The sequence below is a fragment of the Camelus ferus genome, chromosome 36 (assembly GCF_009834535.1).
Source record: "Camelus ferus isolate YT-003-E chromosome 36, BCGSAC_Cfer_1.0, whole genome shotgun sequence".
Classification (NCBI taxonomy): Eukaryota; Metazoa; Chordata; class Mammalia; order Artiodactyla; family Camelidae; genus Camelus; species Camelus ferus.
Window position 1 is genome coordinate 22,118,315 of NC_045731.1, and position 14,670 is coordinate 22,132,984.

General features: G+C 42.8%; 1 protein-coding gene and 1 long non-coding RNA gene across 26 annotated transcripts in view; one reads left to right on the forward strand and one right to left on the reverse strand.

Moving 5' to 3' along the window:
* The window catches only part of LOC116661728 (anoctamin-6-like), a 408,020-nt gene that overhangs the window by 309,801 nt on the left and 83,549 nt on the right, over nt 1–14,670 (reverse strand). For 8 of the 25 annotated variants that reach the window (XM_032474242.1, XM_032474247.1, XM_032474251.1 and 5 more), the window contains one exon: nt 11,385–11,482. The exons of 15 other annotated variants lie outside the window; for them this stretch is intronic. In XM_032474242.1, the coding sequence (XP_032330133.1) occupies nt 11,385–11,482 (98 nt within the window). Of the gene's footprint in view, nt 1–7,852; nt 7,956–8,430; nt 8,551–11,384; nt 11,483–12,962; nt 13,117–14,670 lie in introns of those variants that run through there. 2 more of the 25 variants (XR_004317626.1, XR_004317640.1) reach the window with 2 other exon arrangements.
* The window catches only part of LOC116661745, a 224,774-nt gene that overhangs the window by 94,324 nt on the left and 115,780 nt on the right, over nt 1–14,670 (forward strand). The window lies entirely within an intron of this gene.

Consider the following 14,670-nt stretch of genomic DNA (forward strand, 5'->3'; position numbering starts at 1 on the left):
CATGATTTAATCTGTTCAGATTTTCAAGCGAGAAGAACTTTCTAAAAAGCTTTTGGAACAAAGACCAAAAAGAGCAAAGGCCTAGCAACTCAGCAAGGCCAGAAACGCCCACTGTAAAACAAAACGAACCCTCGCCCAACCCTCTCTCACGGCCCTGTATTGCTCTCTGATATGTTCTACACTTTCTTCTTCCCTTTAAAGTCCAGTTTCTTGGAGAAGTACCTGCGCTGAAGACTCCTCAGGGCTCAGAGCCCTGCATCCCCCACGGCCCTCATCGCAGCACTGAGACAGGAGTTGCACTGCCGGTGGCTGCGTGTTTCAAACTAGTCAGCATTTTCAGCTCGTGTTTATTTGATTACCAGTTAGCTTTTGCCGTGGACAAATATTTTCCTCTCAGTGGGAATGTTTTCCCCCCTTAATTTTTGTTTTACTTAAATAAATTTAAAAAGCCCAGACAGAAAATTGTGTGTGCACATATGCACACACACAGATACACACAGATCTGTTTTTTAAAGTCTACCTAAGTATAGTCCTCCTCCTCCTTTTCCCCAGGCTTGGCAATTAAAGGTGGGCTTTAGCTCTTGCTTTATTGCCCCACACACCCCCCCTTTCTCACTATGCTCCTTTTAGTCAGTGTTCAAATCCCTCTTAAGCCAGGTTACAGCCTTCTCTGTGTTGCCTCAACTAGTTTCTCCCAACTGCTCTGCTATTCTTCTTTCTCTTGGTGGATTTCTCTTCTCCCATGTGCCATGTACATGGCCCTTTTCCCCAGGGCCTCGTCCTCAATCCTCCACTTGGCAGGAATGAATCGCCCCCACGGCCTCACCCACAGCTCCTCTGAGCTCCTGACTGTTGAATCCAGCTTAACAACGGGCATCACCCCTCAGATGTCCCATAGACACTTTGCAATCAAAATGCCACACACAGAACCATCTCCTCGAAAGCATCTCCTCCCCTTACACTCCCACTGCAGATCCGCTCTCCAGATGGGTCACTGGAAAGTCACCTCAGCAGCTCTGCTAGCCCGCCGCCCCGGCCCTGTAGTCCCCTCTGCAGCAGTCACCACTTCTGCCGCCCACGTCTCTCTCCCTCTGCCCAGGGCCTCTCTGCAGGCGTGTGCCACTTGTCTGGATTACCTGGGGTGGCCCCCGAAATATCCTTTCCCCCCAAAATATGGGCCTCCCCCCAAAAATATTATTTTCCATTCTGCTGCCAGTATAACCAGATCTTCTTTAACATAATCATTATGCAATTCTCTTGCTTACATATATTCCAATATAGCCCTGTTTCTTTAAGGATACATTCAAGTCTAAGCACACAAGACCCATCGTGACAGAGGCCTTGTGCACCTGATATTCCCACCTGTGGATACTTTGTTCTAACCCTACTTGTTGTTCTTCAGTCTGGCCAAGCCGCTTCATGCCGTGTACTCTTATATGTCTCTACCTCTCTGCATGAAGTGTCCACTCCCTCTACCACACATTAGAGAGCTAACTTCCTTTCACCTTTCAAAATTCAGTTCAAATATTTCCAGCTCTATGAAGTCCAATGTGTGTTCACCTGCTTAGCAATCCATCAACTACTCGCCAAGTCTCGCCTGCCCTGCGGAGTGCAGACACCAAGTCTTACCTGTCTTGGTCTCCCCAGCAGTTGATACAGTGTTTGGCATAGCAGGTGCTCAGTGTTTGTTGGATAGATAAACGAATGAATCAGTAAAGAGATGAGAGGTCTACAATCCCCCCCAGTTACTCAGCTGCCATTTTGGAAAGTTCATTCTGCGGAGTTAAGGAAATGTCAGTGCAGGTGGTGGGCAGACAGAACAGAGGTGAGGGCGTGGGGGAGAAAGGCCTGGTCCTGGAGAGCGCAGGAGAGGCGTGGGTGGGATAACAATGGAGAGAGAGGGAATGGAGGGGGCGGGTGCAAGGAGATGTTGAAGAACAACTGATATTAACTGCAGTAAATTAAATGGAGAACATAATATATGAAGGGAAGATCAAGTTAACACAGCAAGGGTGGAAAAGGCAGTACCAGAGACGAAGAGCTCTCACTTCATCACTCACTGCATTTCACTTACGGCACCCGCCCTCTGGGAAGGCAGCGCCAAGTTCTTGAGAGACTGGTGTTTGTGCTGTGGGTGCTCTAAGTACAAAACGGTATCTTATGGCTTCCAGATTTTAAGACTGATAGATTATTTCTCTTATGTCCCGTGTCTGAGTTCTCAAACAGCAGGATCTTTTGCTTCTGGGGGTGAGCTATTGTGGTTAATAACTCAGGGTTACTCCAATAATCTCAAAGGACAGTGGGGAAATCACTAGAACAAATAAAAGAGAAATTTCACTCAGAAAAAAACATATGCCCTATAGAACCTTGTGGGGGCCTTGGGGGCAATGTTACCGCCAACTCATCTAACAGTTGTATGTGAGTGCATTGAAACTCCAAGCTCAAGTCACTTAAACACGTATGAGAACCAGGGTCCAGGCTGTGGTGCTTCAGACATGCACGGGAAGATGAAAAGCCTGACTATTGCCTCCGACAGGATCAGTCCAGCCGGGGAGCGCAATGGACACAGACATGATCACGCACCATCAAGACAAGAATCAACTGCAATTCATGCTTAGAGAGGAGAGCAGAAAATCTCTAAAAAGTGGAGGGTTTGCTGCCAAGGCTTGGCAAGAGTCCTTCCAGGCAGAAAAGCAGAGAAAGATACTTCTGGCGAAGGAGACTAGGGATGGTGGCTGGGTGCGAGGCCTAAAGAAGCAAGGGTGGAGGGCTCCAGGGTCATCTGTCAGAAGCTGTTCCCCTTCAGCAGCTAAGAGGCATAACTAAAAAGGCAGGTGGGGTGTCATTAATGATCATGGGGAAAACTGGGAGGAGGAAACTGAGGTCAGGAGATCACCACCAAAGGCACTTTATTTGAGAGGAACAAAAATAATTCAAAAAGCACTTGGAAATTCCTATCTCCCATGAACGAAAAGAACACAAAATAAGTTTCACTCCAGCGTTGAATACAGAATAACAGACTGCCTACTCTCAGAAATGGATTGAATTTCTAATTCGTTAGGGATTATTTAGAGAATAGGAAAACGAATAAATCTGAACAATCTCTCTAGAATAGCTGTTACTCCATCCTGTTATGTAGGGTAGAGTTAGGCTGAATTATTTAATTAGTATTTTAATGAGACTATAAAGTTCTAAAAGTCCTATCAATTTCTCCCAAAAGCGTACAACTTTTCCTTTCAATGACCTTTATTTGACTTAACTAGAACAATAACTATTTTCCAAGGCTTTTTTCGTGTGTGTTAAAATACCAAATGATATGCTGCCCTCAGAATGTTGTTGTTATTATTAATGCTGATAATAGCCCCAATAAGAAATATTTACAATTATGACTCATTTTGGAATAACAGGTCATTGGCTTAAAGTCCTTTTGAAAATAAGCAGAAAAAACGAACATAATTTCTACACCAGGGACAGGAGCTGCACCCTTAATCGAACCTGGTCACTAAGCACAACAAAAGCAAAGATGAAACTCAAATCAGACACCAGGCCACAAAGCATAGCTGACTGAAGATGCCACAAAATGACCTTTCATTCACCGAGGGAATCAGATGCGTTTCTATGTATATTATATATTTTAAAAGCAATTATTATATATATAGCATGTAATTTAGGAAAAAGAAAACTCCCTCTTTCTGTAGACTTATAAACAGGAAGCCCAATGGGGTGTCTTGCAGACATGAACCCGCATGCATAAATGCAAAGCCTATTGACCAAAATACTTTCCTGTCTCCTAAGCTTAAAAAAAAAAAAAGTAATTCAAGGCAGTGGTGAGCTCAAAGGTCTCAGATACAAAACGTGCACATCATCAGCCTTCTAGTAGATAAAAGTGCGCCATGCATAATAGAAAAGATGAAGTTTCCTATGGAAATCTATTTTGAGATGCAACAATTTAAAGGCAACCGAGAGCTCAAAACCAAGTTCAAACAAAGAGAAACAAAGGCCAAGCAAATGTACAGAAATGGACAAAGACATTGGAGAAGGAGGGGATCTGTGTTCTACCAATACTCCAGATCAGCAAATTCATCCTGAATTCAAGCCAGTGATGTGCCATGAGGTCACTCAAGGAACCAGGCAGAAACCATCGGCCAGAAGAAATAGGAAAAATGTCAAAGGCAGGTGTGAGGTGTGGAAGGGGTGACCCTGTGACCCTTGCTGCCATGAGGCAGGATGCTCTTGCGGGCTTTCTGCACAGGCTGGCGGGCTCACATGACTCTGTTTAGAAGGATATCAGCCAACAGCTGTGCCACACGGGCTGCAGCCCGTGCTGAGTCACATCTAGTAACGGTTCTGAGTTCATCCTTAGACGACATGACCAGAAGGATCTGAGAATCAATGATGGAGAATTACCTGAATGAGTATTCCATTTCATTCCTTGGCAGTAAACCTTCAGCTTTGTACAACATAAATATTGACAAAGATATACACAGGCAACCTATTTGAAAGCCTGACTGCATAATTGCATCTAATTGAGAAAAGCGGGCTCCGTTTCGGTATGCTAGGTCTTTGTTTGGCTCGGTAACCGATGCTTCTGAGACCCAAAGCATATTCTAGTATAACCGACAGCACAGAAATCCCCACTGATGACTTACTCATTTCAGGGTATTCATAAAATAACCCCAGTTTGCCCGTGGGATACAGATGGTTGTCCCATTCCCATCGTGGGGTGGTCTGTTCTGCTCCCGAAACTGTGGCATCATTAGATTCATGACCCAGCTGCCAAACAGATCAAATTATAAGGCAAGATATTATCAGACCAAGGTCATAAAAGTATTACTGACATTTCAAGCTGAACACATCATCTTCCCAAGAATTTAATTTCTTGTTTTCAGGATAAATTTCTTTTTATTGCTGCCTCCCTACCCTCAAGTATTGTGAAAACTAGTCCTGACTACGTACCTTGGGTTTACCAAAATTGTAACGACTACTACTACTTTATCTCCTACCTCCTTTTCAGGTGGGCACTTTAGCTTTTAGAAGATACCTACCCTCATTTGTTTTTTCCCCCATTTCTCTGCTATTATCCACCATGGCCTTTCCAGTCTGTAAATTGTCAGAGAAAATAAGTAAAAGAAAGAAATACAGGGTCTGTGAGCTGGTGATAAGTGCTGCAGAGGAAAATAAAGGAGGGCGAGGAATGTGTGGTAGGGAGGAGTGTGGATGGGGCAAGTGACCTTTGAATAAGGCAAAGACGGAGGCAAAGGGGTGGGCAGAGGGAACAGTGATCACAGGCCTGGAGGTCCCTCACGCTGGACAGACAGCATGGAGGCTGGTGTGGGCCAGAGTGAATAGGAAATAAGTGGTGGTTTTGGGGGTGGAGCCTTAGAGGCTGCCGTGAGGATGTGGGCATTTTTCCCTCTGAAGGAATTGCGGAGCCATGGAGGGTCACTGAGCAGAAAAGTGATACTCTAACGTTGGATCGAACAGGTCCAAGACCCTAATTTAAGCTGAACAAATCAAGGGCCAAAGAAGTGACATGCCACCTCAAATTCAGTGCAGAGCTTGAAAGAAACACAGCCTCGACTCGCAGCCCAGTGCTCTGCCCCCTTCTGGATGCTGTCCCACAGAGCTGTCTCTAAGGTTATGTTTTTCCTCACTCAGAGGCTTGTGGGACAACTGAATGCTTCCCCCTTTTTCAAATGGCAATTTGTCCTGAAAGGAATTCGGAGTTGGCAGTGAAACAAGGCATGGACCTGTAGACTACAGAGCTGTTGTCCCTGAAAGCAACAGCTGGCGCGTGGTTTACTCGTGGAGTTCAGCAGAAGAGACAGAGCAACAACAGACAACTTAGCATCTGGCGGAGCTTCGGCTGACTGCACTGCACGTTTGGATGGATTTCAAATTTGGACAGTGAGGCGGCTTCACACGAAAGGCAGGTGTATACATCATACATGCCCACACGTCTGTATGCACACACACGTGGACACACACAGAGTATATGATGTGACTTGTAAAGAGCTTCCCCTGCTAGGTTTCCCACTGCCTCTGATCTCAGCGTTAACCTTTCCCTGGCCATGCTCCCAGGGTTGCTACGAGATTTCTTTGCAATGGAACATGCCCTTCGCTTCACAAACTTTCCCCAATTCTTTCAATGACATTAGGGGAAGAGCAGGGAGCTCTGGGAAGGGGTGGGGATATGGACTCGAGATACCCCTGAATCTGAATCCACACTTCATGGCTTATTTGTTATTTAACTTTATTTACATTCAAAATGCAATTGTTGCAGATCTCAGAAGTTGATTTACACTCACTGCTGTGGCAGAATGTTGCGGTCAGTAGACCCACCACTGGATCCTCTTATTCAACACGTCCTTCCAATAATTCAGATATTACTGTATCACAAATGCCCATTTCTATATTTTGATATCTGCTTTTCAGTATAATTATCTTCCTTCTTTATTCTCTAAATCTTATGATTTTTAAACATTTTTCTGAGAAGTGTTCCACAGGCACTTTACATATGATAAGTTGATAAAGAGATCCTGGAGATCAAAACCACATTTAAATCCTGAGATAAACTCAACTGTGCCGTATACATGGCTAGGTTTAGTCTGCTTCCTTTGTTACTTTGTTTAGTAATTTTTGTTTCAAACAACAAGATCCTACTGTATAGCACAGGGAACTACATTCAATAACTTTTAATAGCCTATAGTGGAAAAGTATATGACAAGGAATATATATATATATGTATGTATAATGTGAATCACTATGCTGTATACCAAGAATTAACACAATATTGTACACCAACTATACTTTCAACAAAAAATGTTGAAATAAAATTGGGAGGTGAAACTTCGACTGCCCAGGCTGCTGTCAAGATGAAACGATTCAAAGCAGGCCAGGTATTAGCAAACCCCCTAACACATCAAAACCCCATATGGGATCTTCTTTTTGAGCAGCACAGGCTAACCAGCTGTGGTCACCTGTAAATAAGGTTGAAGTCACTTAGACCCTTGGCTTGGGAACGCCGTGGCCACCGGGGTGGGGGTCACTGCAGCACCTACGAGAATGACGGGGACAGCCTGCTCCTGACGCCGCTCCCCAGGCCGCAGCCCGGAGCACTGCAGTCAGGTCTGAGGTCCGGCCGGGAGCGCACAGCTCCACAGCCACTCGGAGCCCTGCGGTGCGGGTGGAGCTGGGACCGCGCTCGTCCATCACCCTTCCAGGCACCCAGACTCGGGAGTCCCCTGGGGGAATTTTTCTCTGCCTCATAATTCCTGTCTCAGCCTCTTGTGGAATGCGGTCCATGCCCCACGGAAGCAGGGCTTTAACCCTCCGGGACCCAAATCCATCACGGTTTGGATCCAGGATGTAACTTCCATGTTAACTCACCTGGTGCTCCCTTCTTGTGCTGAACTGCCCTCCCCCGTCGATGACATTAGGTCGTATTAGAAGTCCCGACTTGCTTGTCCTTAGCTAAGACTCTGAGCCTCTTGCTCAGTCTTCCTGACTGGAACCACTCTTCTGTGGCAGAAAAGCTTGGGCTGTCGGCAACCCATCATTGTCCTCGGTCTTTTGGGTTTTCTGTTGGTTTATGGTTCTCGTGCAGGGATATCAATTTGCACATGAGAAGCACCTGTAGACATTTTAAAAAATACAGACACTGGATCCTCCCCACTCTCCAGCCAAGGCTGGAAGCTTTCTCCCTCTAGCAGGGGTTACACAATCATTTGCTTGGGAATTGACCACACATATTGGCATAATCATGGTAAATTGCCCTTTACTCAGTGCTTCCCACGTGGCATTTTCTACTTCATGTTGTCTTTGTACGTTCATTATCACATTTAATCCCTGAATTATAGATATCACCGTTTCTGTTGAGGACACTCCTACTTGCTAATCTTGAATACAAGTATCTTTGATTCTCTTAATCTATTTCATTCCTGAGTTTCCTGTTCCTGGAATTTAAAGAGTGAATTATGGACACATGTATTTAAGATTCTCTTATTATATCTATCTGACTCATCCTCTAACCAAATCATATCTGGAGAAGAGAGATTTTCTCTTTTAAACATTTGCTTTTTCTTATTATATAGTAGTGCATACACATGGTGGAAAATGTAGAAAACATATAAAGTAAGAAAATTATAGCCATACATTTTCTAAACACCAAAGGATAATGCTATGTCCTTTTGGGCATTTAACTATTTTTCTTAATATTTTATCATAAAATTTCCCTAGGGCAAGTTGCTTAACCCTGGAATTGTACTAGCCTTTTGTCAAGTACAGAATAACATTCCCAGAAATGACCCCAATATCAAAATAGTATGTGAGGCACGGAAGGCCACAGGGCTCTCAGCTTATTCTCTGAGTCCTACAAAGAATGCTGTTAATTCACTGATGTCACGCACTTGATGCCTGTGAGTCACTCACCCACTCAGCTGGCTCGGACTGAGACCTACTTTATACCAGCTGCCGATCCAAGTGCTGGGGAGACCCCAGAGGGAGCCTGGATCACGGCATCACTGTCCTTCTTCATTTGCTCCGAGAATCCTACTCAAGAAACCCACATGGAACTTGGGGTGTGGAGGCAGGTGAGTTATGGTGAAATTCATTTCATTATGTTCCTTTAGACATATCTACATAGCATGAAAATTAGTCAGCTACCTTTGATAAGTTTTCTTTTCCCTTCCTATGTATTTTTGAGGATGGGTATAGTTATTGGTGCAGCAAGAGTAATTGATAGATCTCTGGTATGTTAGGATTTTATATGAAAAATTAAGAAGGAAACTGGCACCTTATACAAAGTAGAAGAGGCAGTGAGGAAAACGCAAGCCACCCTCGAACTTGGCTACCATTCAGCATTCCTGCTATTCAAACAAGGGAAACATAATTCAAAATATTTCCCTAAATATTTAGCCCAGAGTAGAAATACATGGAGGCAAAGTTCAGCTCACTGGAACCTACAACAATGTGCTTACTTAAGCGAAGGCATAAACAGACCACAAATACAATAATGCATCGTTTGCTTTAAACTAGTTCATGTGAGCAAGTTTCATTTCACATGAATTGCTCAGTTCCAATTTAGGAAATATATCCTTCTCCTTGATTGGTAAAAATAGCTCACTGAAAATCAGATTCAACAAAATTTACTGTTAAATAATTAACGTATTTCCTTCAGGAAATGCTTTTGAGTAATCTGAGTTAAGTATTTCCTCTATCTGATCTATTTCTTTTCACAGAGAAAAATAGTGTTATTTGCACATGAGCTAGTTTTACTCCTCTGGAAAAAATCTGACTGTGAGGTCAGGGTAAGATTTCTCTACTGCACAGTAGGGAAAAAAAGATTCATTTCACAGCAAAGTTCAGAATCTTGGTTTTTTTGAGGGGCGTGGTGAGCTGGGGGACAAGGGAAATGCCTTTGTTTAGAGACAGACCCCAGTAATCCATACTGAAGCTGAAAGATGAAGCCCTTGTGAAGTAATGTGGAAGGTTACACTGACACACAAAGGTGTTCACTCGGCAAAAACAGAAAGAAAGGAAGAAAAAATAATTTAATTGCCCTATAAAAAGAATGGACAGAAACTTGGTAATAAGGGAGGGAGAAGGAATGTTAGGGAAGGGAGGAGAAACAATGAAAGGGAACTTGGATGCGGTGGGCAGAATAGAAGGTTTCTGGAGCCTACAATGTAGGATGATAAGAAAAAAAGTAAAGTTTAAAAAAGTTAACAAAGTTTAAAATAGTTTAAAAATTTAAAAATGAAGTTAAAAATATAAATTTTTATAGTGGCATGGAAGATTTTAATATTACGGAGGTTTTTAAATTTCAAAATTCAAGTTGTTTGAGTTTCTCCTCCATGCTCCAAACAACAGTAAGAGCTGCTTGTGTAATTGGTTTTGGGGGACACCACAGAGAGGGGTGAGCAATGCAGTTAGGTTGGCCAGGAGCAGAATGCTTTTGTGGAAGGCAAGACAGAAGAGAGATCAACAGTTTCATGAAGACAGAAACTCAAAGCCAGAAATTATCTTAAAAAGCTTAGTGTGGTGGGCAGAAAAATGTTCCCCCCCAATATGTCTATGTCCTTATCCCCAGAAAATAGGAAGAGGTCAGATTCCCTGGCAAAGGGGGCCTATGGTTGCAGATGCGGTTAACGTTGCTAACCAGCCTACTCTAAGAGAGACGAGCTGGATTATAGAGGTGGGCCCATTGTAATCACCAGGGTCGTTAAAGGAGGAAGAGGGAGACAGAAGAGGGGAGAGAGGAGAGGAGATTTGACCACAGGATCAGAGTCAGAGGCACACAACCATGCTGACCTTGAGAGAAGGAAAAGAGGTCACAGGCCAAGAGACGTAGGTGGCCTCTGGAAGCCAGAAAAGTCAAAGATACAGTTTCCCCTGAGGCCTTCAGAAACAGCCGTGCCAATATTTTGACTTCAGCAGGCTCCTGCGTTCAAGAACCCTACAAGGTTAAATTTGTGTTGTTTAGTGGAGACTATTTCTTTTTTCTTCCTACTACCATGTCATTTGGGGATACTTGTTACAACAGCAACATAAAGCGAATAATGTAAGCTCCTTGAAATGTTCAGAAATTACAGATAACACTGGACTGTCCACTTTGATATGGGATTGGGCTTATTTGAAAATCAAAAGGACAGTGTGACCTTTGCTAACATCTGCTTTTCTCATTTTTAGGAAGAGAACAGTAAGTAGTTATTATTTTAGAGAAGTGTCTCTTAAAACATTATGTAACCCTGTGCCTTAGGACCCCAAGAGAGTCTCTGTTCTTAGAAGAATATGGATTCAGAGAGATAGGGTCTTACATGTGAGTCCCACAGTGGTCTCTTATTGGCAATGAGAGCTTGGGCAAATCATTTACTCTCTTTAAGCCACAGGATCTTCATTTGCAAAAGGAAGATAAGAATAAGGATTGTTTGGGTGATTAAATTGTACACACACATGCGCACACACACACACTTATCTGTACAACATTTAATACAGTGACTAGCACATACTAGGCACTCAACAAATTCCTGTTATGGATTTTTAAATGCGTGTGTAAAAGGAGGAGAAAGTTGTGGGAAGTTGTGGGAAAACTTAGTTCACGGCCCTAAAAAGGGCCACCTCTCAAAGGGCTCTGATCAGTCAGTCCCTAATGATGGGCTCATAAGCAGAAACTATAGCACTTGGGGATTTAAGTTAAACATAAAAAGGAAGGTATCTAAGCATAATTATTAAACAGCAGGTACGTTTACACTGTTGGCTGGATCATCTTATCTGGAGAGCTTTAATAAGCAGAGAGTCTCCCCTGTTTTAGAGATGGGCAAGCAGGAAAATGACGTGGATGGGTGGGCCGTTCTCACCCCAAGATCACATGACTTAGTACTCACGGAAGTAACACCTCTTGTATGTTATTCCAGATGGACTGTCCTCCCATGATTATTGTCAGCTGCTTCATCAGTTCAAGGAGACAGCCACCTGGGTCACACTGGAATATTAGAAAGAAAATCTCATTTAAATTTTATGTAGCTCTAAAATGAAATAAAGTCATTATTATATGCCTAAAATAGTCTAAGGAACAGAGAGTAAAGACACTCTTCATTGGGCAACTAAGAGAAAACCTGAAACAGGTTAGACTGTCAGAACACAAAGCTGTATTCACACGTCTTCATTTCTGTATTTTCACAGCCAATACACCAGATCTCCAGGATAAGTCACAAATCTGCCCTTAAAGAATGTGATGTAGAAACACGAGGAGTAGTAGTTGACAAACTGGAACAAGAACAACTTGATGGCTAGATTGTTCTCATAGTCAGTCTGGTCCTTGGGAGCTCTGCAGCTAGAATAAAGAAAAGTTAATTCTGTAAAACTGTGAACGGCTTTGAGACGCTCATCAAAGCCACGGACACATGAGTTAACACAGTAAATATGTATATATATACACAATTCACACTGTTTTCATTTAAGCTGTTTTGAATTCCTTAACATAGCTACTATGTTAATTCCAAGTCTACACACTGTTGTAAGAGTTTCTCCCACTATGAAAGCAATATCCCACAAGGCAAAAAAAAAAAAAAAAGAGTCAGCCGTTCCTTAAAATTTATAATCACAACAGTATCCAATGGGCAAGAACTGTCCTCTGTCAGGTGTAAGTTGACAGAAAGCTACTTTTAAACATCCTGCTAAATGATATTCTCTTGTCTCCCTGAACGGCAGTAAGGTAGGACTATTGAAGAAAACAAAGAAAACACGGGGCATCTTGCTACAAGCATTTGGGGAACATAAAACGGGTCATCCTCCTAGTTCAGAATTTGAATTGGTCTTAGTGTTTTCCGAAGATGACCACTGAGCAGACCACTGGGAGAACCACCCAGCCACATGCAGTGGGTCGGAAGCACTTAGCTTGGGCTGCTAAGCCGCTGGCTGGGATACAAGCCAGAGAGAAGAAACATTTATTAAAGAAGCCACAGCTGATGAGAATGGAGCTACACTAACAGGAACAGCATGGGGGAGGACACATAACACTGTGATTACTTGTCCTCTCCGTAGCGCACAAGCTAATCTGCCACTGGAACCATGACCCTCTTCCATTTATTTGCAATACAGAGACTATTTACTTTCAACAATAAGGTTCATGATCTAATGTAATTGAAATTATTATTAAGCACTGACTTGTTTACACAGAGCTTGGACATTCTAATTCTTCCTTTTTCCCTTTTAGTAATGCAAAGCTGGAGGTAATTCACTTCTCACATAGGTGAGAGAAAATACGTTTACACTTGAAGTTTTCTAAAGACTCTAATGTACTGGAATTGAAGTGCCTACAAGATACAGTCTCTCTTTTGACCTGGTTCTAAAACTGGTGTAGAAATGACCTCAGCTGCAGGAGGAGCTTAACAGACTCAGTCATCTTGATTGCCACTTTCTCATATATGGCGTTCAGGGTCACGATGATGATAACGCTGATGAGAGAAGCAGTGATGGGCGTGGCCCACATTCAGTCAGGTACTTCTGGATTGGGTCTCTTCCATTCAGGTTCTTGGAAAGTTTTGCAGAAAATACAATGAACACTGAAAGTCTGCAGACAATGATCCCAATAACTGAAGCAACGGTCAACAGGACCTGACAATCCAAAAACCCAGCAGCATGAGACTCACTAATGATCGTATTTTTAAACAGAAAACTTGCACCCAACCCACGCTTAAACAGACAACATGCATGGCCTGTAAAACTCACATAAACGTGAGAAGTGATGTAAATCGCACATAAATGCCACAAGAGTCGTGAATATCAGGCATGTTAAAATTTAGTGGAGGAGGAATGAAGGATGTCAAAAAGAATGATTGCATCCACTAATGTAACATGCTGACAGCAGGAGCAGCTGTGTGCAGGACATAGGGAATATATGGGAACTCCAATTTCTGTGAAGTTTTCTGTAAACCTAATACTGCACTAAAGAAGGAAGCCTGCTAAGTATGTCTTTAAATGGCTGAAAATGGAGTAACTGGTGGCATGTTCTTTTGGAGACAAGTCTGTGATAGCAGAACCAATGAAAATACCCCTTCTACATGTATAGAATTACTTAGGTTATGATCTAGATGTAACCCATGAAAGGGATACGCTTCCTTTCAAGGGAGAACCTATCACTGATTCAGGGGTCAGCAGGTGCTAGCTGTCGTCTTCATTCTGAATAGGACCAGTGAAGCTGTGGACGTGCCATGAGGGAAATACTGGAAGTGACAGCAGGTCTCTGCTGATGTAAGCTTCACATGATTTTCGTACACCTTGAGATCTTAAAATTGCAGGTATTCATACTCCCTGCATTTGCACAAGATTCATGTCCCTGATCCATTTTATTTCTGACTGTGTGGACCCAAGGGCAACGGGGGTGTCTGAAGCATAATTTTCACGTGGCTGATAGGGTTTCAGCTCCTCACTAGCCAGGTATTTTTCTGGCCACTGAAGAATGCACATTAAAGATCCCATTTTTAAACTGTTTTCCTTCCATCTACCTTCTTGGTCATAGTCCAGAAGCATGTACTCAGTGTCCCTGGCCGCTCCTGATGGCTGCCCCAGAGAGAAAGCTACAAAGGATGTGAATTTCAAGACTAAGTGAACCACATCATGTTATTTACAGTAACAGCAGGTGGCTGGCTTGCACCTGCAGGGGAGAGCAGAGGGAATGTTTACAAACCCCTTCAGAAGCCACACTCTTGCATCTGGATCCCAGCTCCGATGCTAGCTGTCGGGCCTTGTGCTAATTTCTTAACCTCTAGGGGCTTCAGTCTCCTCACCCATATATTGGGGGGATAATAATAGGAATTTATAGGACCATTGTGATGAGTCAATTATTTACTAATTGTGAAAACTTTTGGGACATTAACCACAGGCATGTGAAAAACTCTACCTAATTTTTAGCTATGAATATGGTGACCAAGTTCTTAAAAAGTTGTTTTTCTTAGTTTTTAAGCCATCAGTTTGTAGAGAATGCATTTTATTTCCTCCTCTATTCTCTTTCATCATCCTTTTCTTCACAGTTAAGGCTTCATGCTTGTGAAAGGAATTACTTTTTGGTGTATGTGTAATTAAATGTGAAAATTAATTAAGGCTGAGAAAAATATATTCTAGAAAGTATATTAAGCCTTCCTTTTTTGTACAGCACATATAGGCCATTTA